Genomic DNA, 25,729 nt, shown 5'->3' with positions numbered 1-25,729 from the left:
GCTCAGTGGTTAGCGAATCCGACTAGGAACCATGAGGTTGCGGGTTTGATCCCTGGCCTTGCTCAGTGGGTTAAGGATCCAGCGTTGCCGTGAGCTGTGGTGTAGGTTGCAGATGCGGCTCGGATCCCGAGTTGCTGTGGCTCTGGCGTAGGCCAGTGGCTACAGCTCCGAATAGACACCTAGCCTGGGAACTTCCATATGCCATGGGAAGCGGCCCAAGAAATGGCAAAAAGACAAAAAAAAGAAAACAAAAAAACAAAAAAGAGGACATAACAAATATTGGTAAATTAAAGAAATTAATATCCTTTTGCAGCTGCAATGGAGAAAAGTTTGGTTGTTCTTCAAAAAATTAAAAAGAGAATTACTGCATTCCCTTCGTGGCTCAGCAGAAACGAGTCTGACTAGCATCCATGAGGACGCAGGTTCGATCCCTGGCCTTGCTAAGTGGGTTAAGGATCTGGTGTTGCCATGAGCTGCAGTGTAGGTCACAGATATGGCTCAGATCCCATGTTGCTGTGGCCGTGGTGTAGGCTGGTAACTACAGCTCCAATTGGACCCCTAGCTTGGGAATTCCCATATGACATGGGTGCAGCCCTAAAAAGACAAAAACAGAATTACCATATGATCCAGAAATTCTCCTTTTGTGTATGTATACAAAAGATTGAAAGCACGGACTCAAAGAGCTATTCGTAGGAGTTCTCTTGTGGCACAGTAGGTTAGGGATCCAGCATTGTCACTGCAATGGCTCTGGCCACCGCTTTGGCACAGGTTCAATCCCTAGCCTGGGAACTTCCACATGCTATGGACGTGGCCAAAAAAAGAAAAAAATGATGGAGTGTCGCCCTAAAAAGACAAAAAAAAAAAAAAAGAGAGAGAGAGAGAATGAGAGGGATTTGTACAATGTTCATAATATTCCACCTTTAGCCAAGGGGTAGAAGCAACTTGAGTGTCCATTAGCAAATGAATGGATAAACAAACTGTGATATATACATAATGGAATATTATTCAGCCTTAAAAATGAAGGAAATTCTAATCCATGCTACCACATGGATGGACCTTGAAGACATTACGGTAAGTAAGATAAGCCAGATGAAAAAAGACAAATCTGTATGATTCCACTTATATGAGGTACTTAGACTAGTCAAATTCAGAAAGACAGAAACTACTACAGCGGTTGCCAGGGGCTCGGGGAAGAGAATAACAGAGAGTTGTTTAATGAGTACAGAGTTTCAGTTTCACAAAATGAAAAGAGTTCTGGAGATTGGTTATACGACAAGGTGAACATACTTAACACTACTTGAACTGTACACTTGAAAATGCTTAAGATAATAACTTTTATGTTACTCCTTGCATTGCCTTTACTACCTCTCTCAGGTTTGGTTCCAGTTATGTAGCATTGTAAAAGGAGCTGGAAAGTTTTAAAATACTTTTTTTTTTTTTTTTTTGGTCTTTTTAGGGCTCCACCCTTGGCATATGGAAGTTCCCAGGCTCAAGGTCGAAGTGGAGCTGTAGCTGCTGGCCTACACCACAGCCACAACAACGCAGGATCCAAGCCGCATCTGTGACCCCCACCACAGCTCACAATACCACCAGATCCTTAACCCACTTAGCAAGGCCTGGGATTGAACCTATGTCCTCATGGATACTAGTCAGATTTGTTTCCACTGAGCCACAATGGGAACTCCTAAAACACAATTTTTTTTTTTTTTAAGAACACTTGCACATGGCTTATAAATTGTATGTAGCTTTAAAGGAATCATTCAGGTTATTCTTTGGCCTGCCTTCCTCCCAGCTATCACTGCTAAAATTCTCCATCTCTCCAGAGCTGGGCCAGACCAGGTTTTCAGTAGTGCCACATCTTATGAGGGCAAAAGGGCAGATTCTTCAGAGTCAGGGAAGGGTGAAGTTCAGCCTGAGCTCAAACTCTTCCCTCCCTTACCCTCTCAGCCATTCTTTCTTCCTTCTGGCAAAAGATCCAAACAGATTTCCAGCTCTTATTCCATCTCTTTCCCTTCCCCCAGAGAGACCTCTACCCTGCCTTTGAGGACTTTGAAACACATTTATCAGCTTTGTGTACCTATGTTCCTAAACTCTCAATTCCAATCTCACTTCTGTGTTTCCCTTCTTGGTATCAAAGAAAAAAGGGGAACGTGGGAGTTCCCATTGTGGCACAATGGAAACAAATCTGACCAGGATCCAGGATCCATGAGGTTGCGAGTTCGATCCCTGGCTTTGCTCAGTGTGTTAAGGATCCGGCATTGCCGTGAGCTGTGGTGTAGGTCGCAGACATGGCTTGGATCCTGCGATGCTGTGGCTGTGATGTAGGCTGGCCACTGTAGGTCTAGTTAGACCCCTAGCCTGGGAACCTTCATATGCCATGGGAAGTGGCCCTAGAAAGACAAAAAAGAAGGGGGAACATAGGGAGTGGGGGCTGTGAGGCGGGGTGGGGAGGGAGTTCAGGGAGGAGCCCTTTATCTAGATTTCCCATTATAGAGATCTTTAGAGAGCCACGCAATGGGCGTGTGCTAGCTTCAGTGACAGGAAGTGACAGTAATATTTCACTGCCCCACCCTAGAACATTTTACTTGCCAGCTCTCTGTGCACTATTGCAAAGAGCCTTCCAGCTAAGGTGGGCAATTGCCCCAGCAGATCTTTTTTGCTTTCCGCAATACTCATTTTAAAATACAGGTCTAATTACGCCTCTTTTCTGCTTAAGTCTTTCAATGGCTTCACATTACTTGGAAGAGAAAGACTAAAACCCTTAACTTGCTCTCAAGGTTCTTTGGAATCGGCCTCTGCCCAGCCTTCCAGCTACCTCATAGTCTCTTACCCTAGCTTATGACTGAACAAAGACCTCAGCATTCTTCTTTTGTTTTCTCAGAACCAAATGTCCCAAGTTCCTCATTTTACCTCTGCCCAAGCCTGCTAGACTCACTACTCCCATACTTTCTGTTGCCGCCACCACTGCCTCCAACACCTCCAGCAGACGCACACAAACCCCTTTCTTTTAAACTGAGTAACTCCTATTTACTTTTCAGATCTTAGATCTCAGTTCCTATTTTAAGGGAAGCCTTCCCAACCCCGAGTTTATCAGCTGGGTTCTTTACTGCTGAGCCACAGCAGGAACTCCTACAGTGTACAGTCCTTGAAATAGGTATAAAGGAAATTCTGAAGTAAATTAGAGACATTTAAATATGGATTGTTTATGTATAATAATATACCAATGTTAAAGTTTCTGAGGGTAAACTGCATCATGGTTTAAGTATAAAAATGCCCTTGTTCTTTTTTTTTTTTTTTGCCTTTTCCAGGGCTGCTCCCATGGCATATGGAGATGCCCAGACTAGGGGTCTAATCAGAACTGTAGCTGCCAGCCTACACCACAGCCACAGCAACACAGGATCCGAGCCACATCTGCGACCTGCGCCACAGCTCACAGCAATGCCGGATCCTTAACCCACTGAGCGAGGCCAGGGATCAAACCCTGCAACCTCATGGTTCCTAGTCAGATTCATTAACCGCTGAGCCAGGACAGGAACTCCAAAAAAAATGCACTTGTTCTTAAAAGATATCTGTTGAACTCTATAGGTTCAGCCAAAGAGAAGGGGTAGGGGGAGGGGGAGAGAGAGATGGCAAATGGAGCAGCATGTTGACAGTTGATGAATGTATTGAAAATATGTGGTGAGCATATAGATGTCACTATTCTTTGAACTTTATTTTTTTCTTTTTTTGTCTTTTTAGGGCCACACCTGAAGCATTAGAGGTTCCCAGGCTAGGGGTCGAATTGGAGCTGTAGCCACTGGCCTACACTAGAGCCACAGCAATGCCAGATCCAAGCCACGTCTGCGACTTACATTACAGTTCACAGCAACGCCGGATCCTCAACCCACTGAGCGAGGTCAGGGATCGAACCCAAAACCTCATGGTTCCTAGTCGGATTCGTTTCCACTGTGCCCCAACAGGAACTCCTCTTTGAACTTTTTCCTAATAAAATGGGTAGCTTTAAGCCTGCTAAGTAGACTTGCTGATACTTATGTCTAACTTAGACTTAACCTTGTCATAGTCACTCCTGGACAACCACAGTCTTCTCCCGCCTCCTGTTGACTCTACCTCTTGCCACAGGGCCTGTTATCACACAGTTTATGGCTCAGAGTAGCAGAATAGAATTGGTAAACTTTGAAGGCAGGCAGATCCCACAGAAAATCCAGTGACTCCTGCGCCATGCTGGCCTACTTTCCCCTCCTAGACTCCACTGTTCAGAGAAGTTCCCGGGCTAGAAATATTCCTGTAGGGCAGTGGTTCTCAAAATACACTGTACATTAGAATTGGAGTTTTTTTTTTTTTTTTTTTTTTTTTGTCTTTTTAGGTCCACACCCACAGCATATGGAAGTTCCTAGGCTAGGGGTCGAATTGGAGCTACAGCTGCCGGCCTGCACCACAGCCACAGCCACAGCAATGCTGGAGCCTTAACTTACTGAGTGAGGCCAGGATTGAACCTGCATCCTCTTGGATACTAGCTGGGTTCATTTCTGTAGAGCCACGGGAGGAACTCCAGAATTGGGGATCTTATGCTCAGGCCATACTCCAGTACAGTTAAATCACAATCTGGAAGTTGGAACCAAGGCGTCAGTAGTTTTGAAGCTCCCCAAGTGACTCCAATGTAGACAAGTTTGAGAACCGCTGCTCTAAGGGAGTCTATTTGCAGAAATATAATTAAGGAATATGTATTCACTCCCAATATCAGTTAGGGAAGGCCCCCAGATTGTTATGGGATACAGATTCAGAAGGAGAAAAAGCTTCTAGATGTTTTAGAGAATAAAGATAGGCCTTCCCCACAACCATCCAGCCTCTACATGGCTATAGGGTCTATCCTTGGCCACAGCATTGCAGAAATTTCTTATTAGTTCTAGCAGCTATTTTGTAGCCCTCATAGGATTTTCTACATAGGCTGTCATGTTGTCTGCAAATAAAGACCACTTAATTTATTCTTTCCAATCTGGATGTTTTTCTTTCTTTTTCTTGCCTCATTTCCCTAGATGAAACCTCCTGTACAATGATGAAATGTATGGTGAGAGCAGACATCCTTAGGAATAAAGTATTCAGTCTTTCACAATTAAGGATGATGTTACCAGAGGATTTTCATAGACTCTTATATAAGGTTTCCTTGTATCCTCTAGTTTGTTGAGAAAGGTGTTTGCTTGTTGGTTTTTTAACAGCTGCACCCACAGCATATGGAAATTCCTGGGCCAGGGATTGAATCCAAGCCACAACTGTGACCTATGATGCAGTTATAGCAATGCTGGATCATTTAACCCACTCTGCCAGCTGGTGATTGAACCCATGGCTCCGCACAATCTGAACCACCGCAGTCAGATTCTTAACCCACTATGCCACAAGGCGAACTCTGAGGTTTTTTTTTGTTTTGTTTTGTTTTTTGTTTTTTTGGTTTTTTAAAATCAGGAATGGATGTTGGATATTGTCAAAACTCTTTCTAGGAGTTCCTGTCATGGCTCAATAGAAACAAATCTGACTAGTATCTATGACGATGCAGGTTTGATCCCTGGCCTCGCTCAGTGGGTTAAGGATCCAGCATTGCTGTGAGCTGTGGTGTAGGCCAGCAACTACAACTCTGATTTGACCCCTAGCCTTGGAAACTCCATATGCTGTAGTGCGGCTCTAAAAAAAAAAAAAAGCTCTTTCTATTTTTCTTCTCCTTTATCTTAAAAAAATTTTAAAAAGAGAAATTTCAGCAGTTACCATTGTGGCTCAGTGGTAACAAACCCTACTAATATCCATTAGGATGTGGGTTCAATCCCTGGCGTCAGTCAGTGTGTTAAGGATCCGGCATTGCTCGGATCCAAAAAAAAAAAAAAAAGAAATTTCAAACGCAAGTACACAGAATAGTAATAAAGAATCCTCATGTACCCATGATTCAGTCTGTTAAAAATGGAAATTTTCAGGCCAACCAAGTTCTATAGAATTAGAAACACTTGGGGTTTGGTCCAGTTTATTTTAACAGGTCCTCCAAGTGATTCTGATGCATGCTAAAGTTCCAAAACCACTCTTAAAGATTGAGTCTTTCACTAAGAGATAACTACAAAATTTTTTTTTTTGTCTTCTTAGGGCCACACCTGCAGCATGTGGAAGTTCCCAGGCCAGAGGTTGAATCAGAGCTGCACCTGCCAGCCTGTGCCACAGCCACAGCAACGCCAGATCTGAGCTTTGTCTGCAAATTACACCAGCGCTCATGGCCATGCCGGATCCTTAATCCACTGAGTAGGGCCAGGGATGGAACCCACATCTTCATGGATATTAGTTACATTTGTTTCCACTGAGCCACAGTGGGAACTCCTACAATTTTTAAGCTATAATTCTTTTAAAAAAATATATCGGAGTATGGTTGATTTACAATGTGTATGAGTTTCAAGTGTACAGCAGAATGAATCAGATATATATATCTTTTTAAGTTTCTTTTCCCATCTGGGTTATTACAGCATATGGAGCAGAGCTTCCTGTGCTATAAAAGTTAGATCTTTGCTAACTTTTTTTATATAGTAGTATGTATATGTTAATCTCAAACTCCTAATTTATTCCTCCCGTCAATGTTTCCCATTTGGTTTCAAAATCTTTGAGTCAGTTTCTATTTTGTAAATAACTTCTTTAGTATAATTTTTATTAGATTCTTCAGGTTAGTGATATCATAGATACATCATCCTCTGTCTGACTTATTTCATGTAGTATGATTATCTCTAGGTCCATCCATGTTGCTGCAAATGATGTTATTTCATTTTTTTTTAATGGCCAAGTAATATTACATTGTGTATATGTACTACTCTTCTTTATCCATTCCTCTGTTGATGGACATTTAGGTTGCTTCTATGTCTTGGCTATTGTAAACAGTGCTGCTGTGAATATTGGGGTTCATGTATCTTTTTGAATTATGGTTTTCTCCAATATATGCCCAGGAGTAGGACGGCTGAATCATATGGTAGTTCTATATTTAATTTTTTAAGGAATCACAACACTGTTATCCAAAGTGGTTGCATTAATTAATTTATTTATTTATTTATTTATTTATTTTTTGTCTTTCGTCTTTTGTCTTTTTGTTGTTGTTGTTGCTATTTCTTGGGCCGCTCCCGTGGCATATGGAGGTTCCCAGGCTAGGGGTTGAATCGGAGCTGTAGCCACTGGCCTACGCCAGAGCCACAACAACGCAGGATCCGAGCCGCGTCTGCAACCTACACCACAGCTCACGGCAACGCCGGATCGTTAACCCACTGAGCAAGGGCAGGGACCGAACCCGCAACCTCATGGTTCCTAGTCGGATTCGTTAACCACTGCGCCACGACGGGAACTCCCTGCATTAATTTACAATCCCACCAACAGTGTAGGAAGGTTTTCTTTTCTCCACACCCTCTCCACCAGCATTTATTGTTTGTAGACTTTTTTTTTTTTTTTTTTAGCTGCACCTGCGACATATGGTAGTTCCCAGGCTAGGGATTGAACCCACACCACAGCAGCAACCGGAGCTGCTTGTTTGTAGACTTTTTGGTGATAGCCATTCTGTATGGTGTTAAACTATAATTCTTTTTTTTTTCTTTCTTTTTTTTAAGGCTGCATCTGTGGCATACGAAAGTTTCCAGGCTGGGGGTCAAGGGTAGAATCGGAGCTGCCTACACCTCAGCCACAGCAATGCCAGATCCCTAAACTATAATTCTTTTATTTATTTATTTATTTATTTATTTATTTATTTATTTATTTTTTATCTTTTTAGGGCTGCACCCAAGGCATATGGAGGTTCCCAGGCTAGGGGTCCAATTGGAGCTGTAGCTGCCAGCCTTTGCCACAGCCAGAGAAATGTGGGATCTGAGCCTCGTCTGCAGTCTGCACCACAAATCACAGCAATGCCAGAGCCTTAACCCACTGAGCGAAGCCAGGGATTGAACCTGCATCCTCATGAATACTAGTTGGGTTCGTTAACCACTGAGCCACAGCGGGAGCTCCTAAACTATAATTCTTGATTACCTTCAAATATCTGTTCAGTATTCCAACTTCCAATTGTATCACAATTGCTTTTTCAAATTTTTAGTTTTTGGAGTTCCTGTTGTGGCTCAGCAGGTTACAAACTCAACTACTATCCATAAGGATGTGGGTTCAATCCTTGGCCTCACTCAGTGGGTCAAGCATATGGTGTTGCTGTGGCTCTGGTGTAGGCTGGCAGCTATAGCTCCAACTGGACCCCTAGCCTGGAACTTCTATATGCTGCAGAAGCAGCCCTAAAAAAGCAAACAAACAAACAAAAAACCCAGAAACCTGTTTTTACTTTTTATAATTTTTATAGTATGTTGAAATATGATCAAATAATGTACACATCCTATGATAATTGATTTATTTCAAATCTCTTATGAATTCTCTCTCCACCCTCTACTTCCCTTCCTTGTAATTACAGATATCTGGTCATTTCTAGACTCTTCAACATTTCAGATGTTGCTGGTTGCAATCCTCCCCATATTTTTTCCATCCTCTGCATTTCCTGTAAATTGATAGTTGCATTATAAAAATGAGGTATGGTCAGGTTTAGCTTCAGTCTGAGGGACAAGAATCCTTAGTAGATGAAGCTGTGGTCCTTCTGTCTTTGAAAGCTCCTGGCTGAAACTTGGTTCTAGCTACTTGCACTGCAGCTCTGTAGTTACTTCAGGTTCTCCATCAAACCTCCTATTTCATTGCACCTCCCCTGTTCCCATCTCCTGGGCTCTGTACTTTTCCTCACAAAGTTGGGAACCGTGACTTGACTCTCCTCATGACCTTTATCAACATTCCCTTAGGATGTTATTCCTGGTAATGTCATCATCAAGCATACAGGAACAGGTAAGAGGCACTTTTTCCTAGGATGCTGCTCAGGTCCTCAGAACACTTCTGGAAGGGCCCTCAGAACCCCACCTCGAGCCCTCACCTTGCCTTTGGGAGAGGATCAGATAATAATGGCATTTCCACGGTCATTTCCTTGGTGCCCCAATGCCCCAAAGTAGCTACTTTCAGAAGACCTGGAGTCAGACTTGGCATCTACTTTTTAAATAAGAATCTCTAAGAGTTCCTGTTGTGGTGCAGCTGAAACGAATCTGACCAGGAACCATGAGGTTGTGGGTTCAATCCCTGACCTTACTCAGAGGGTTAAGGATCTGGTGTTGCCATGAGCTGTGTTGTAGATTGCAAACACGGCTTGGATCCTGCGTTGCTGTGGCTGTGTGCATAGGCTGGCAGCTGTAGCTCTGATACCACCCCTAGCCTGGGAACCTCCATATGCCGAGGGTGTGGCCCTAAAAGATAAATAATAATAATAATAATAATAAAAAGAGTCCCTGGGGTTCTGGTATGTAGACAGGTTGGGGGCTGCTTCAGAGTGAACTCTGAGCTCTTCTCTTTCCTGGTCCTTCACTGGAGCTGAATCAAAGCACTGCCCTGTCATTAATTCCAGGAGCAACCCAATCAGGGATTCTTCAGAGACAGCTAGACAAGAACATGCAGTCAAGCATGTTTAAATGTCTACAGAGTCTCTCTTTAATTTTTAATGAAAGGGGGAAATCCACAAAAATCCACAAATGGTGTATCTGTTCAAGCTTGAAATGGAATGCTATGTTTTGTCCACTAAATAAAATCTTTTCATCCCCTCCCCTTCCACTTTTTATAGTTGGCTTTTGAGTTACAGTGTAGATGGGCTAAATTCCTCGTAATTTGTGAGTTGGCTCATGTTCCTTCTTTAGTCTGGGGTAAACTCTTGTTTCTTTTTTCTTACATAGTAGAAGATCCACACCAGTTATCCTTAGGGGGGTGGAGTTTGGAGGTCTGCCTCAGGTCCTGGTCATGCTTTGTTTCTTGATCTGGGTGTGGTTATAAGAATGTGATCAGTTAGTGAAAATTCCTCAAACCCTATACAAATGATCTCTGTGCTTTTCTCCATATATTATAACCTGATGAAAAGTTGGAAAGAAATATCTGTGTCAGAAATAAAAGGAAAATATAAAGTAATCATCAATAAGGACAAATGCTTAAAATAACTTTATTTTTTTATACCCAATCCAGTTTCTGTTACTTGGCTCTGAAAGAAAATAAGAGTGGCAGTGTTTTAGGCGAACACAATAACCATTGTTGGCTTTGTTAGCCCTTCAGATAGCCCAACACATGCAGACACCCTGCCCCAGGCCCAGCTCACAGATCTTCCTTGTTCCCCAACTGCTTTTGCCTCACAATCTCATTTTCATCCTGCTCTGGCTTGGTGCTGCCAACCACTGTCCACTTCTGACTCTCTAGGCTCTTGTGTTTGTTCAGCATCCATGGACCTTCATTCTCAGGATCCTCTGCAGCTGCTGCCAGGAGTAGAAAATTCCCTGTTAAATCTTGCCTCACAAGGAAGCAACATTCTGCACATTCTTCCCCACCCTACTTTTTCCCTTATTTTTGTAAATTGAAATCTTTTGGGCTATACTAAGTATTTTGCTATTCCAGGGACCATTTATGATGAATCTTTTGAAAGTGCAGATGTTTTTATCTTACATTTTAGATTTTTCTTAAAACTGAGCTTAGAGCTATGGGTCAGACAACTGATGTACTAATACTGGAGTTTATCATTTGACTATTTCTCTGCCATGGAAATTTCAAGAACATGTAATGTTTTGTAATTCTATTGATGTGAAAACTTGAATCTTGGCCTTTGACAGTGAAATAGAAAAGAATGTCTTTGATGGATGTCCAGAGTTGAAGCCTCTAGGGAAGGAACCAAGAAGTAATAACCTAATTGAGCCCTCACTGACTCAGGGCAGGTAGAGGAATTATAGTAAATGCAATGCCAGGAGTGGGCAGACAATTCTAAATTCAGAGGTGATGCAGCAGGATTGAGGGCCAGAGAAACAGGACAGTGATGGTAGTAAGCTTAAGGGCTGAAAGGGAACAGTGAGGGTCTCTGTTCTTCTCTCTGTATTCTTCCTTCTTCAAAGTCCTCATTTATCTCTAGGCCTTCAACTTCGCCAACTCTACTCTGCCCTTTTGACCGAATATTCTCAACCGTGGGTCATCTCCATTGGGATGCTTCACTCTCAGTCAAAGCCTCTGTATCCAAATCCCAACTCCTTTTGGCTTTTGGCATTTACAAGGGATAGGTCCACTGACTTGGGTAATTCTGAAATACAAATATAGCATAAACACTGTCCCCATAAAAGGCATAAACAAACAGAGTAGAGAATATCAAGGTCATATTGAGCAGGAGATCCTAGGGGTTGGCTAGGCTTATGTACAGGTTCTCACATACCAGCCTCCAAGGTGGGAGTTTTAAGGTTTTGTCTCATAAAAATTAGAAATATGTATGTGGATATTTGGAGCTGCTGGTGAGGAGTCAAAATCATAAATCACCTGTGGAATCTAGGTACCTCTATGGGTGGAATCCACAGAACTGAATTTTAAACAAGCTACCTTGAGATTCCTGTGCATGATAAAGTCCTTCTCTGTGTTCCTTCTTGTGTACCCAATACAACTCTAGCTTCATTGTGGTTAATGTCACAATTTGCCTGCCAGTTTCCCAAATGACATCTGGAGCCATCTTTGACTTTTTCTTCTCCCTCATCCCTTACAGCCGCCCATTCACTAACTATTGGTATGCCTTCCATCTCCTCTACTTCCATGTAGGAGCTAGAATAAACCTTATTGAGGGCTTGTATATACAGGGTGTTTCAGTTTTCTATTGCCACATAAGACATTACTATAAACGTAGTGATTAAAAACAATATCGATTAAAATTTTTTTATTTTTTGTCTTTTTGACTTTTCTAGGGCTGCACCTGCGGCTTATGGAGGTTCCCAGGCTAGAGGTTCAATCAGAGCTGTAGCTGCCGGCTTACGCAACAGCTACAGCAACTAGGGATCTGAGCTGTCTGCGACCTACACTACAGCTCACGCAAGGTGGGATCCTTAATCCACTGAGCAAGGCTAGTGATTGAACCCACAACCTCATGGCTCCTAGTCACATTTGTTAACCACTGAGCCATGACAGGAACTCTAATACCCATTTTTTTAACTCACAGTTCAGTAGTTCAGAAAGCATGAGGTGGCTGTGCACTCAGTATACCAAGGGTCAGAAGACTGAAATCAAGGAATTTTGAGCTCCCCCATATAGGCTCTGGTGAAAAATCTGCTTCCAAGCTCATGCAAGGTGGCAGAATTCAGTTCCAGTTTGAATCTCTGACTTCTACAATCAGCTGGAGAAAATCCTTTCTCTTTAAAGGGCCCATGTAATTAAGTCTGGCTCACCTAGAAACATCTCCCCTTTCCAAGGTCAACTGGACTTGGGACCTCAATTACACGTGAAAAATCCCTTTACTAGATGTACTAAATGAGTGTTTGATTGAATAAGTAGGGGAAGGTGTATATACATCCAGGTTGGGAATCTTGTAGACAAACTTAGAATTCTGCCTACCATACAAGAGAAACAGACTTCTAAGAAATTTGCATGTATTTCCTCAGTTAAAAATTTCAAGGAGTTCCTGTTTTGAGTGGGTCAGGATCTCAAGCAGGGTTTTTTAAACATCACTCTGGCCACTGTGTGGATAATGGACCAGGATGGGTGTGGAGTGGAAACAGGAAAACCAGCTAGGGATACTGTTGCAATACTCTAGTAGAAAAAAATAAATAAATTTGGTTGGTACAGTGCTTGGCACATAGTAACATTCAACAAATGAATGAGCAAGTTTCAAAAAGTTCTTCTTCTTGTCATTTGTAGGGCTGTACCTACGGCATATGGAAATTCCCAGGCTAGGAGTGGAATTGGAGCTACAGCTTCCAGCCTATGCCACAGCCACAGCAATGTGGGATCTGAGCTGCATCTGTGACCCACACCATAGCTCAGGGCAATGATGGATCCTTAACCCACTGAACAAGGCCAGAGATCGAACCTACATCCTCACGGATACTAGTTGGGCTCGTTACCACTGAGCCACAATAGAAACTTCCTGGGGCATTTATTTTTTTAATACTGAAACAAAAATATTCCACAATTTCATTGAAATAGGATGGCTTTATATTTTCTATATATTTTTATCCTTTCTTCTTTATTCAGACCCCAAATAATATGATACTCCCGGATTAATTAGTGAACAGTATTAATCCAACCCCTGGAGGAACATTTCCTAATAGAATAGTGACAGTACAGACCAACAGCCATGGAAATCAAGTCACAGATTTTACAACTTTTAAGAACTTTGGCAAATGAACAGTTTTGATGGCTTAAATGCCAACAAACACAACTAAATGTAGTTATAGTACAGTCTGAAAGGCTAAGGTTGAAAGTAAGCAGGGAATGACTTGGGTTTCACAAGAGGAATTTCAAAATGACCCACCCAAGCAGCTGGGAGACCTTTCAGGCAGGAGAAAGACTGCATGGAGCAGTCAGGAATCCACTGAGGAGTGAAGGCATGGCTCACAACTGCCCCCTACTCAGTGTGATTGAGAAACCGCGCTTCCAACCAAGTAATATACTTGAGGCCTATGTTGCTTTTTGCTCCACAGCTTGGAATTTCCTAACATCATTAACAGGTTAGGCGGTGAGGGTGAAACTGCCTGTTCTCAACATGCTAATACCTTATAGAATGTTCTGAGTCTGAGTCAGAACGCCTACAGATCTTAATGACCTCACACCTAGATATGCCAAGAAAAGTATGCACAAACATATATTAAAATTGCTGCACTTGGAGTTCCCATCGTGGAGCAGCAGAAGCGAATCCGACTAGGAACCATGAGGTTGCAGATTTGGCCTCACTCAGTGGGTTAAGGATATGGTGTTGCTGTGAGCTGTGCTGTAGGTCACAGATGGCTCGGATCTGGAGTTGCTGTGGCTGTGGCGTAGGCCAGTGGCTACAGCTCTGATTAGACCCCTAGCCTGGGCACCTCCATATGCCGTGGATACTGCCTTAAAAACAAGCAAAAAATAAATAAATAAAATAGCTCCACTTGTCAGAAGTTCCCATTGTGGCTCATCAGTAATGAGCCTGACTAGTTTCCATGAGGATGCAGGTTTGATCCCTGGCCTTGCTCAATGGGTTAAGGGATCTGGGGGTTACTGTGAGCTGTGGTGTGGGTTGCAAATGTGACTCGGATCCTGTGTTGCTGTTGCTGTGGTGTAGGCCAGCATCAGCAGCTCTGATTAGACCCCTTGCCTGGGAACTTTCATATGCCGTAGGTGTGGACCTAAAAAGAAATAAAGAAAAAAATTGCTACACCTGTAATTATTTAACTGAGACATAACTGAGAATTCAGTTTTCTTGGGGGGTAGATTCTGATTAAATTTTACATATTTCATATGTGATTAGTCCCAATTAGTACAAACATAATAACAAGCCAAACCATAATCACAGGGTTGAAAAGAACTCTAGTGAGTAATTTTTATGAAACTGATTCTCAGGAAGGGTCTTTTGGATAAACTTATAAAAGTTTGACATCTTCCCTCCCCCTCTTTAAAAAAAATTTTTTTTTCTTTTTAGGGCCATACCTGTGGCATATCGAAGTTCCCAGGCTAGGAGTTGAATTGGGGCTGTAGCTGCCGGCCTACACCACAGTCACAGCAACACGGGATCCAAGCTCCATCTGCAAATTAGACCACAGCTCACCGCAATGTGGATCTTTAATCCGCTGATTGAGGCCAAGGATCAACCCTGCATCCTCATGGATCCTAGCAGGGTTCGTTATTACTGAGCCACAACAGGAACTCTCTCCTTCCTCCCTTCTTGAAATGCATCTTTACATCAATATAAAAGTGAAATTCTACTCTTTTTGTTTGTTTTTTTCATTTTTGGCTGCCCCACGGCATATGGAGCTCTCAAGCCAGGGATCAGATCTGAGCTGCAGATGTGACCTAACCACAGCTGTGGCAACACTGGATCCTTAACCCACTGTGCCAAGCCTGGGATTCCTTTGTGCCACAGTGAGAGTTCCTGAAATTCTACTTTGTCTTTGGAAAATTATCCTTTTTGATTCTGAAGGCATTGCAACCCAAATAAGCAGCCAAATCAAAGCAAAACAAACTCCACTCCACAGGTTTTGGCAGTAGAAGGTCTGGGTTCAAGTCTAAGGTCTGTCAATTACTGGCTGTGGGATACTTAACCTCTTGGGTTAAGCAAAGTCACTTAACCTCTCTAAGTTTAGCTTAATCAATAGTAGGATGGGATCATTCATATTCACATATCCATATAATTCTGAGGATTAAGGGAGATAACATGACAAAACTGGGAAAGCAGTTTTACAAATATAAAGATTATAATTTATTTCTTACAAATAGTGGGTGTCGCTTTCCAAGAAGGAACTAAATCAGCTTATAATGTATTTATTTAATGCCAGAGAATAAGTAGAAAATAAAAGTAGAAAAATAAAATATAACTTACCATTACATTCTTTATAGTTGTTAGGAAATGTCCACAAATTTGGGTCCAAGATCCTAGTAGCTAAGTCAGAGATAAATATTCAGTTAGAGTAATGCTGAGTCTATTGGACAAAAAAACAGCGTTTTGTTTTGTTTTGTTTGGTGCTTATTCCTTTGGGATAGGTATGGATTTGGAGGGAAGATTGTGCTATGCTCAGGCATGGAGAGCAAGAGCATCAACTGCAGAATTTCCCTCCTGCTTCAATTTTTTTTTTTTTTTTTTTTTTTGTCTTTTTAGGGCCACACCTGTGGCATATTGGAAGTTCGCAAGCTAGGGGTTGAATCCCAGCCTCATCTGTGACCAAGGCCGCAGCTCGTAGCAACACAAGATCATTAACCCACTGAGCAAGGCCAGGGATCCAACTCGCATTCTCATGGATGCTAGCGGAGTTCTTAACCTGCTGAGCCACAACAGTAACTTCTTCGATTTTACCTGATAAATTAAAAAATGTTTACATTAAAACAGATATATCATACATTAAAAATTTTTTATTGAGTATTTTCTATGTATCAGATACGGTTGGGCTTCCCTTGTGGCTCACAACGTAACTGCAGGGCATCGCTTCTACAGTGGCTGTGGCTTGACCCCTGGCTTGGGAACTTCCATGTGCTGCAGGTGTGGCCAATTTTTTTTTTTTTTTTTTTTTTTTTTTTTTTTTTAAGATACTGTTCTTAAAATTGGGTTACAGTGGGAAACAAGAGTCCCTGATCTCATGGGTGTATAATCTGGACAGAGCAAAGGTTCACAGCTGGATCAGGGCCAGTACTTTTTTTATTCTGCTGAAATAAAATTCATAAATGGCCATGCATACATATATACCTACACGTAATGAAAATTAACACAATATTCTTTTGTGCAAAGTAAAATTTAAAGGAAGTAATTTATAATAAAACAATATTCATTTCAAAGTTTAACTAAATATCAGAGTTTTCAGTGGGTTAAGGATCCAATGTAGTCAATGCAGCAGCTCGGGTGGCTGCTGTGGCATGAGTTAGATCCTTGGGCTGGAAACTTTTCTGCATGCCACAGGGGTGGCCAACATTTTTTTTTTTGTGTGTCTTTTGTCTTTTTTAGGGCCACACCACGGCATATGGAGGTTCCCAGGCTAGGGGTCGAATCGGAGCTGTAGCCACAGGCCTACGCCAGAGCCACAGCAACGCGGGATCCGAGCCGCGTCCGCAACCTACACCACAGCTCACGGCAACGCCGGATCGTTAACCCACTGAGCAAGGGCAGGGACCGAACCCGAACCTCTGGTTCCTAGTCGGATTCGTTAACCACTGCGCCACGACGGGAACTCCCCAATTTTTTTTTTAAATAAATACCTAAGCATGATTACATCAGAAAGAAATAATGAAATAGGCAAGTACTTACATCTTCTTATAAAAATTAATTTGGCTTAAAGAGAAGTAAAGATAAAGCCAACTAAATATTGTTGTAATTTTCCCTTATATTTGGTATTTTGAAATAAGGACTAAGTAAGTATATAGCATCTTTATTTATAATTTCCATGAACTGAGCAGTTACAGATACAGAATGACCCAAATATGTTTTAAACATCACAAACTGCACTGCCATCATTGATGATCTTGTGACATGGTGAAAAACTTTTAGTACAGTCCCAAACGAGACAGAGTATGATATTCCTGGAAACTTCAGTGTGCATTCAAACTGGCCCAAACTATTCTTTTTTTTTTTTTTTTTTTTCTTTTTTGTCTTTTGTCTTTTTAGGGCCACACCCCGTTGCATATGGAGGTTCCCAGGCTAGGGGTCAAATTGGAGCTTTAGCTGCTAGCCTACACCACAGCCACAGCAACTCAGGATCTGAGCCTAGTCTGTGACCTACACCACAACTCAGGGCAACACTGGATCCTAACCCACTGATTAAGGCCAGGGATCGAACCTGCGTCCTCATGGATACTAGTCAGTTTTGTCAACCACTGAGCCACAACAGGAACTCCTGGCTCAAACTATTCTTTATTTTACACGTAAAACAGAGTTAGGTTCTAGGCTCAGATAATTACAAACAGGTTTTTCACTTACCTGAGTATCCAATGGACACTAAAAATCACACAGAACATGGGCCAATTGTAGGTTGTGTGCCCTGACTTAAGAATCAGAGGATATCTCTCCCCTAGTCTCTACCCCCAAAATACCAGTGTGGCCCTCCTCTCTTTTTGAAAACCAGAAAACCTAACAAATGCCCCAAATGCTCCCAGAAGCTGGAGCTCCTTCATTTGATAACCATTATCCTAGAGGTAGAAGATAAAAAAAATAAGTAAATATATTTAAGTGCTCAGAAGGAAATAAAATGGTGCAAGAGTGTGTGAGTGTGTGTGTGTGTGTGTGTGTGTGTGTGTGTGGCTTTTCTATACAGGAAGGTCGAGGAAGGCTTTTCTAAAGTTGGCAGCATATGATTTGAGACCTGAATGGTGAGAGACGGCCTTGCAAAGTACTGGGGCAAGAATGTTCCTGGCGGGGGAAGCCAGCAAAGACTGTGAGGTGAGAACCCAAAGAGGATCATCATGTTGCCTAGGGCAAGAGACAGAAAGCACTGATATTTTAGGGCAGAGAGAGGGTGAGAAATTTCTCAGTTATTTTTATGTGATGCTGAAAAGCTGGTAGATGATCAGCTGCCCAGTTTAAACTACATTCACAAAGACTGTCTCAGTGGCCTCTGATATGTGGATTATTGGGAGATATGCCTTTCCAGTAAAAGGAATTATATTTATTGTCTACGGTTCATGACAGACTCTTCAGAAAATGCTCAGGAAGCAGGGCATAATGTTTTCTTCCCTCCTTTTTTTTTTTTTTTTTTGTCTTTTCTAGGGCCGCGCCCATGGCATATGGAGGTTCCCATGCTAGGGGTCTAATTGGAGCTACATCTGCTGGCCTAAGCCACAGCCACAGCAACTCCAGATCAGAGCCATGTCTAAGACCTACACCACAGCTCACAGCAACACCAGATCCTTAACCCACTGAGCGAGGCCAGGGATTGAACCCACAACCTCATGGTTCTAGTTGGATTCGTTAACCACTGAGTCACAACGGGAACTCCCCTTCCTTCCTTCCTTTCTTGTCATTTTGTCTTTCTAGGGCCACACCCATGGCATATAGAGGTTCCCAGGCTAGGTGCCCAATTGGAGCTACAGCTGCTGGCCTACACCAGAGCCACTGAAACAGGGGATCTGACAGCATCTTTGACCTACACCACAGCTCAGGGCATCTCAGGATCCTTAACCCACTGATGGAGGTCAGGGATGGAATTTGTGTCCTCATGGCTGCTAGATTTGTTTCCTCTGAGCCACGTGGAAGATGGGAACTCCTGTATTGCCTTTTCTGATTACAAAAGTAATATATATGTATCATCTCAGGAATTTTGAGGGCTTTCTAAAATGCAGCTGAGGACATACCTAAAGCAGCAAAGGGAGGAAGAGTATTAACAGAGGGTGGGAGTCTGATCCTTTGCTCTTTCTCATGATATTGCATCCTGAATACTCGCTCAGGTGACCAGATTTGAATTTTGAACTCTAGTAGTAGGTATAGAGTGGTGACTTCATTTGTCCCTTTAAACAATTGCAAATTAGACAATCAATTCCTAGCGGGAAAATTCTAAGCAGCAAAAAAAAAAGGCTCACAGCCCTGTGGCAAAAGACTGAAAATTTCAGTCCAGTCCAAAAAAACAAAGAAAAATTCCAGGGAAAGATGAGTCTACCAAAAAAAAAAAAAAAAAAACAAAAAACAAAAAACCCCACAAAAAACACACAAAAAACAAACAACAACAACAACAACAAAAAACTACACAGGAAGCTGAATCGGGCTCTTTCCCAGCTCTTTAGTGTTCTAATTCGCTGTCGACACTCCCTGTGGCCAAGTGCTCTTATCTAGCTTTTTCAAGCGTTCCTCCATTTGAAGAGTCTGTCCACTCGCCTCATTTCACCACCTGCTTCTCCCAATCTCAGTTGCACCGCCAGGTTCACGGTGCACTTGGAAGGGTGGACAGGAATTTATCTATTCAGTGCGGCTCGGCTTCGGTCACTGAATTACACAGGTCCATCGATCCTTCGTGCGGAGACTGCCTGCGACTGGGTGCGGGGGCTCCTCCACTGTAGCTGTGAGCCTAATGATCGCAAGCCTGCGGGAGGTCTCCGAGGAGACGCCCACCTCCCGCTCCCTGGGTTACCGGCGGTCCCGCCCCTCAGTTCCCGTCACGTGCCGCCGCGCCGCCCAATCAGCGCCCGAAGCGCGCACGCTCAGGATTCAAACTGCGGCGCCTGGGGCTTTCGGGGATTCCACTTGGTGCGGCTGCAGCCCCGGCTGCATGAGGGCCATGGAGCACCGCATCGTGGGGCCTGGGCCATACCGGGCCACCAAGCTGGTGAGTATACGTGCGGGAGTCTGGGCGGAGCCTCCGGCTCCGCGATCTCTGGCCTGACTGCCAACCGCGTACTCAGTCCTAGCTTCTTCAGGGCAGGCCAGGCCTACCTAGGTCTGGGGGCGGAGGTGTTTCAGGTCCGCGGCGGTGTTCCTGGCAGATGCCCAAAGAAAGGCTAACCAGCCGGCCCCCTCCTGTCGGGGGGAGGGGGCAGCTTTAATCCCGAGAAATTGGCTGGGTTGTCGCCAATCAACGGCTTCTCCCAATTTAAAGCTCCGGGAAAACAAGGGTGACACTCCCGCTCCCTTCTCCTTGCCCTCCGGAGTCCAGCGCCTCCAGCTGGGAGAGGAAAGGCCCAGTCCGTGACTTTAGGGCCACCCACCTCCTGTAACTCTCACCCTTCGCTGAAGTCCTGGCAGGGCGTGTATCCGTCCTGAGTGCCAATTGTGGTGACACTTGAGGTTCTAACGGTGCCCACAATATAAGAGAATCGCCCTGGCAGTTTCCGGCTCCTGACGTTTCTGTTTTTGTCAGCACCCACCTTAAAGAGGGGTGTGGCCCCGGACTGGTGGTTTTAAAGAGCCTTTGCTGACCCTGATGGCCATGGTTGCTGCCTTTTTTCCTGGGTGAAGATATTTGGTAATCACAGTTCTGAGGCATACTTCCTATCTTTGTGACCTGGAGCTTTTGTGATTTTAGCGATTTCCGTTTCAACGGATTACGTGGTGGAATAAGTGGTGATAATTTGATAATGTCCCTGGCTGGTTACAGATGACTTTCTGTGAAAGCTTAATGGTGATTTGGGAGGAAGGGACTGCTCTCCTTGGTCTTCACCTCTTCTGGCGACAGCTGACTTTGGAATTAGGCTCATTGTTCTATGCAGCCTAGTGGATTTCCAGAAAGAGTGAGAACAGGATAGGAGGAGTTTTTGCACTCTTTGCAAACATTCTGCTACAGACACCCATAATGATTCATTCATTAAAAAAAAATTTCAACACCTAAATTCAGGTTTTCCTTGGGGCTGTTGTCTAAAAGGTATGGATGGTGGTTGCAGGGAGTGAACAGTTTTTTCTTCTTTTTTTTTAATAGTGTTTCTTATTTATGGTATTTATTTATTGATTTATTTATGTATTTATTTTGCTTTTTAGGGCCTCACCCTCAACATATGGAGGTTCTCAGGCTAGGGGTCAAATTGGAGCTGTAGCTGCTGGCCTATCTGCAGCCACAGCAAGGCAGGATCTGAGCCGAGTCTGAGACCTATCCTACAGCTCACGGCAATGCCAGATCCTTAACCCACTGAGATAGGCCAGGATCAAACCTGCGTCCTCATGGATGCTAGTCAGATTCGTTAATCGCTGAACCACAGCAGGAAGTCGTGAAAGACTTTTTTTTTTTTTTTTTTTTTTGTCTTTTTAGGGCTGGACCCATGGCATATGAAAGTTCTCTGACTAGGGGTCGATTTGGAGCTATAGCTGTGGGACTACACCACAGCCACAGCAATGTGGGATCCCTGACCCACCGAATGAGGCCAAGGATTGAACCCATGGATATTAGTCGGATTCGTTTCCTTTGCGCTACAATGGGAACTCCCATGAAAGATATTCTTGATTCTGAATCACATTAAAATATTATCAAAGGAATTTACGAAAAAAGTACTTTGTTCTTCAAAAGTCTTCAGTCCTTAAGTGATATTCAAGTCAAATTTAGCCAAGACTACTGAAGTTAAGGAGAAAATTAAATTATGTGAATAATGAATAAAAACATCTCAGTTTCACCATAATTTCTACTTGTCAATTCAGTTCTCAACATTTTTTCGAGAATCTTGATCTTCAACTAAGATATTTGAAAACATGGAAAACAATAGTTTTTTTTTTTTTTTTTTAAAGTGAGAATTGCTTTACTTATTTATTTGTTTTTTTCTTTAGGGCCACAGGCACGGCTGAAAATTACTTTAAAGTGAGATTTATCAGTGATCTCCCTAGTAATTACAAGTGCTTTTGCCCCATTGTAAAATGTTTCCCCAAGCATAATTCAATTGTGTTTTGAAGCTTTTATCAGGTAAATCATAAAGCTTGTGATGGGTCCTCTTTACTTATCTACCCCATTGGCTTTTCCTCCTTTTTCTTCCTCGTTTATCCTTTCCCTCTTCTCCCATCACCCTCAAGCTAATCTTCAGGAAACACTGGAGGTAAATCTTTTGGCTTACAAAGAGTAGGCCTTTACTTCCTCCTTTCATGGGTCACTGCATCTTCTCAAACCATGAATAGCTCCATTTTCTAGGGCGCCAAAGTCTTATCTGAAAGTAACATTTTATGGACTGGGTAGATATCTATGCTCCAAATCAAAGGACAGACTCTAAGTTAGTTCATGGTGAGTATGGAAACACTTGTTCATCTTCATTGAAATAGCTTTCATTTTTCGTAGCCCACATATAAATAGTTCATTATTTAAGAAGAAATAATGAGAAAGAAAATCGCTTTTTCTGAAGACTGCTTAAGTATGCTGATCCTTTCTTAGAACTTGATTTTGAGTTGTCTGTATCACCTGATGCAACTGGTAAACTTTAAAAGACTTAAAGCTATCACTGAATCTGAGAGTTTGAATGAATTCTAAAGATTACCTAGTTGAATTCTCTCATATTTATTTATTTATTTATTTGGTCTTTTTTTAGGGCTGCACCCACAGCATATGGAAGTTCCCAGGCCAAGGGTTGAATTAGAGCTGTAGCTGCCCAGCCTATACCATAGCAACATGGATCTGAGCTGCTTTGCAACCTATACCACAGCTTATGGCAATGCCTGATCTTTAACTCACTGAACAAGGCCAGGGATCGAACCTGCGTCCTCATGGATATTAGTCGAGTTCATTACTACTGAGCCATAACAGGAACTCTTCCAATTCTCTCATTTTATTGAGACCTAAACAGGTGAAGTGTCTTGATCAAGTTCATCTAGATCTAGCATTTGTTTGTCTCTCACATCCCTGACCAGTCGCTACATTATAGTACCACTATCATAATATTTTTGGTACTAAGAAGTAAAGTAATGGAATAAATGTTCAGGAGAAAAGAACAGGAAACACATTTCAATACTCAGTGTTTTATTTATATTGCTGGCTTTGACCTACCAGAAGTTTAACTTTAGTATTAATTGACTGTAATCACACTTGCGTAGTATTGCACAGAAATAGATAAATAGCTCAGTGGGATAAAAAGAGAGTTTTGGAAGCAGAATCAAGATGGGCTGCAGTCTTTAAGGCATTAGCCTGCTGTGGTCCCCTTTGCCTGGCAAAGCAATAAAGCTATCTTTTTCTCCTTTACCACCCCCACTCCCAAAAAAGAAAAGAAAAGAAACTGTAATTTTTTTTTTCTTTTTTTTTTTGCCTTTTTGCTATTTCTTTGGGCTGCTTCCGCGGCATATGGAGGTTCCCAGGCTAGGGGTCTAATTGGAGCTGTAGCCACCGGCCTACACCAGAGCCACAGCAATGCACCTACACCACAGCTCACGGCAACGCCGGATTGTTAACCCACTGAGCAAGCGCAGGGACCGAACCCGCAACCTCATGGTTCCTAGTCGGATTCGTTAACCACTGCGCCACGACGGGAACTCCAGAAACTGTAATTTGTAAGGTAACTTAACATTTCAATTCAGTGAGAAAAAGTTAGCATTGGGAGAAAATAAAGTTAGAGATCTCTCTCCTCCCATTAAATATTAAAATCTCTCTAAAATATCAAAAGCAAAACTTGATAAATATTTTTAATACCTCAGGATGGTGAAACTTTTTTTCTTTTTTAGGGCTGCACCTGTAGCTTATGGAGGTTCCAAGGCTAGGGGTGGAATTGGAGCTGCAGCTGCTGGCCTACACCACAGCCACAGCAGTGTGGGATCTGAGCTTCGTCTGTGACCTACACCACAGGTCATGGCATTGCTGGATCTTTAACCCTCTGAGCAAGGCCAGGGATTAAACCCTCATCCTCATGGATGCAAGTAGAGTTCATTACCGCTGAGCCACAAGGGGAACTCTGAGGAAACTTTAAGTGAATAAACCTTGAAGCTATGAAGAAAATATCTATTTGTTTCCTTAAAAAAATAACATCAGGAGTTCCCTGGTGGCTCAGTGGGTTAAGGATCTCCTTGTCACTGCTGTGGCTTGTGTTGCTACTGTTGGTGAGGGTTTGATCCTTGGGAATTTCTGCATGCCTCAGGCATGGCCAAACTAATAAACAATATTGTCATCAACAACAAAACCTTTTTATAGCTAGAAATGGCATAAACAAATGGCAAAGTGAAGAGAAAACATTTCTAATATAGTTGGAAGGATTAATATTCTATATTTATTCATTCAATGCATATTTATTAAACACGAGTATTAAATGTCAGGCACTGTCCTCAGGTGTGGGGACCCTGAACTGAGCAAAATAGAGTAACTTTTTTTTTTTTGCTTTTTAGGGCCATACCTGTGGCATATGGAGGTTGCCAGGCTAGTGGTCAAATTGGAGCTACGCTGCCGGCCTGAGCTACAGCTGCTGGCCTATGCCACAGCAATGAAGGATCTGAGCCGTGTCTGCGACCTGCACCACAGCTCATGGCAATGCCAGATCCTTAACCCACTGATCGAACCCGCAACCTCATGGTTCCTAGTCAGATTCTTTTCTGCTGTGCCACAATGGGAACTCCTAAATAAATCTTAAAATTGATTAAAGAAAAAAGAAAGACAACCCAGTAGAAAAATGGCAAGTCTCAAATGAAGAAATGAAAATAAAGGCAGGAAAATGCAAACAAAATATAGAGATAAAATTTCTTATACATAGATTGACAGACATAAGAAGAAAGGTGTATCTAAGAATGGCCGAAGATAAGGCAGGAAATAAGATAAGGCTTATACAGTATTGGTGGGAATGTGAATTACTACAGCTAGTTTAAATACGCTGATACTCTAGAAATCGATCAAAAATAAATAAAAGCATTGGTATCGTAGGTTATGTAAACAAGAATATACTTGTGCAACGACAAACTAGAAACAGCTGCATGCCCATCAGTTGGAAAATATTTGAGTAAGTTATGAAACTCATTGATTCATAAGAATGAGCTAGATCTGTGGGTACTGACACGAAGATCCTGATATGTTTAATGCAAAAGCAAGTTGTAGGACAATATGTACATTATCTCATTGCAATTGATCTCATTGCTTTAAAAAAGGAAGCAAACAGTGATAATAAGCATCACATACATAAATTCTATATGTATGTGTGTATTGATCTCATTGCTTTAAAAAAGGAAGCAAACAGTGATAATAAGCATCACATACATACATTCTATATATATGTGTGTATGATCAATAGGTATATGGGATTGGATAGAGGGCAAACTCTTGTCTATACTTCTGCATTTAATGCTACAATGTGCATTATTCTGTAATCAAAGTGACAAGTAGATGAACTGTTAACCAGCATAAGTAAAATAATAGGCATATTTACTTATATTTTAGAATACTGGGTCCCAGAGAGCCATGTCTTTTTTTTTTTTTTTTTTTTTTAAGGGATGCACCTGTGGCATATGGAAGTTCCCAGACTAGGGGTCAAATGGGAGCTACAGCTGTCGGCCTACACCACAGCCTCAGCAACGGTGGATCCGAACGAACCCTGTCTGTGGCCTACACCACAGCTCACGGCAATGCAACGCTGGATCCTTAACCCACTGGCGAGGCCAGGGATCAAACCCGCAACCTCATGGTTCCTAGTTGGATTGTCTCCGCTGCGCCATTACGGGAACTTGCTTTATCTTTTACAAAGGGTCTTTATAGCCATGATCTTACGAGACTTCACAGTATCCTGGTGAGGGAGGTGGGGAGATTGTCAAACTTAAATCAGCATTCATGGACTTTTCATGGGCTCTCACTGT

At 42.5% G+C, this 25,729-nt stretch overlaps 1 protein-coding gene across 2 annotated transcripts in view; it reads left to right on the top strand.

Annotated features, from left to right (window-relative positions):
• The window catches only part of DEPDC1B (DEP domain containing 1B), a 92,255-nt gene continuing 85,338 nt past the window's right edge, over positions 18,813-25,729 (top strand). Inside the window, exon 1 of one of the 2 annotated variants that reach the window (XM_013982691.2) lies at positions 18,813-19,832. In XM_013982691.2, coding sequence (XP_013838145.2) covers positions 19,578-19,832 — 255 coding nt within the window. In that variant the 5' untranslated portion in view covers positions 18,813-19,577. The remainder of the gene's footprint in view (positions 19,833-25,729) is intronic. The other variant, XM_003133987.6, reaches the window with a different exon arrangement.

The sequence above is a fragment of the Sus scrofa genome, chromosome 16 (assembly GCF_000003025.6).
Source record: "Sus scrofa isolate TJ Tabasco breed Duroc chromosome 16, Sscrofa11.1, whole genome shotgun sequence".
Lineage (NCBI taxonomy): Eukaryota > Metazoa > Chordata > Mammalia > Artiodactyla > Suidae > Sus > Sus scrofa.
The sequence above is the reverse complement of the archived record's forward strand: the minus strand, read 5'-3'. Positions and strand labels throughout refer to the sequence as shown.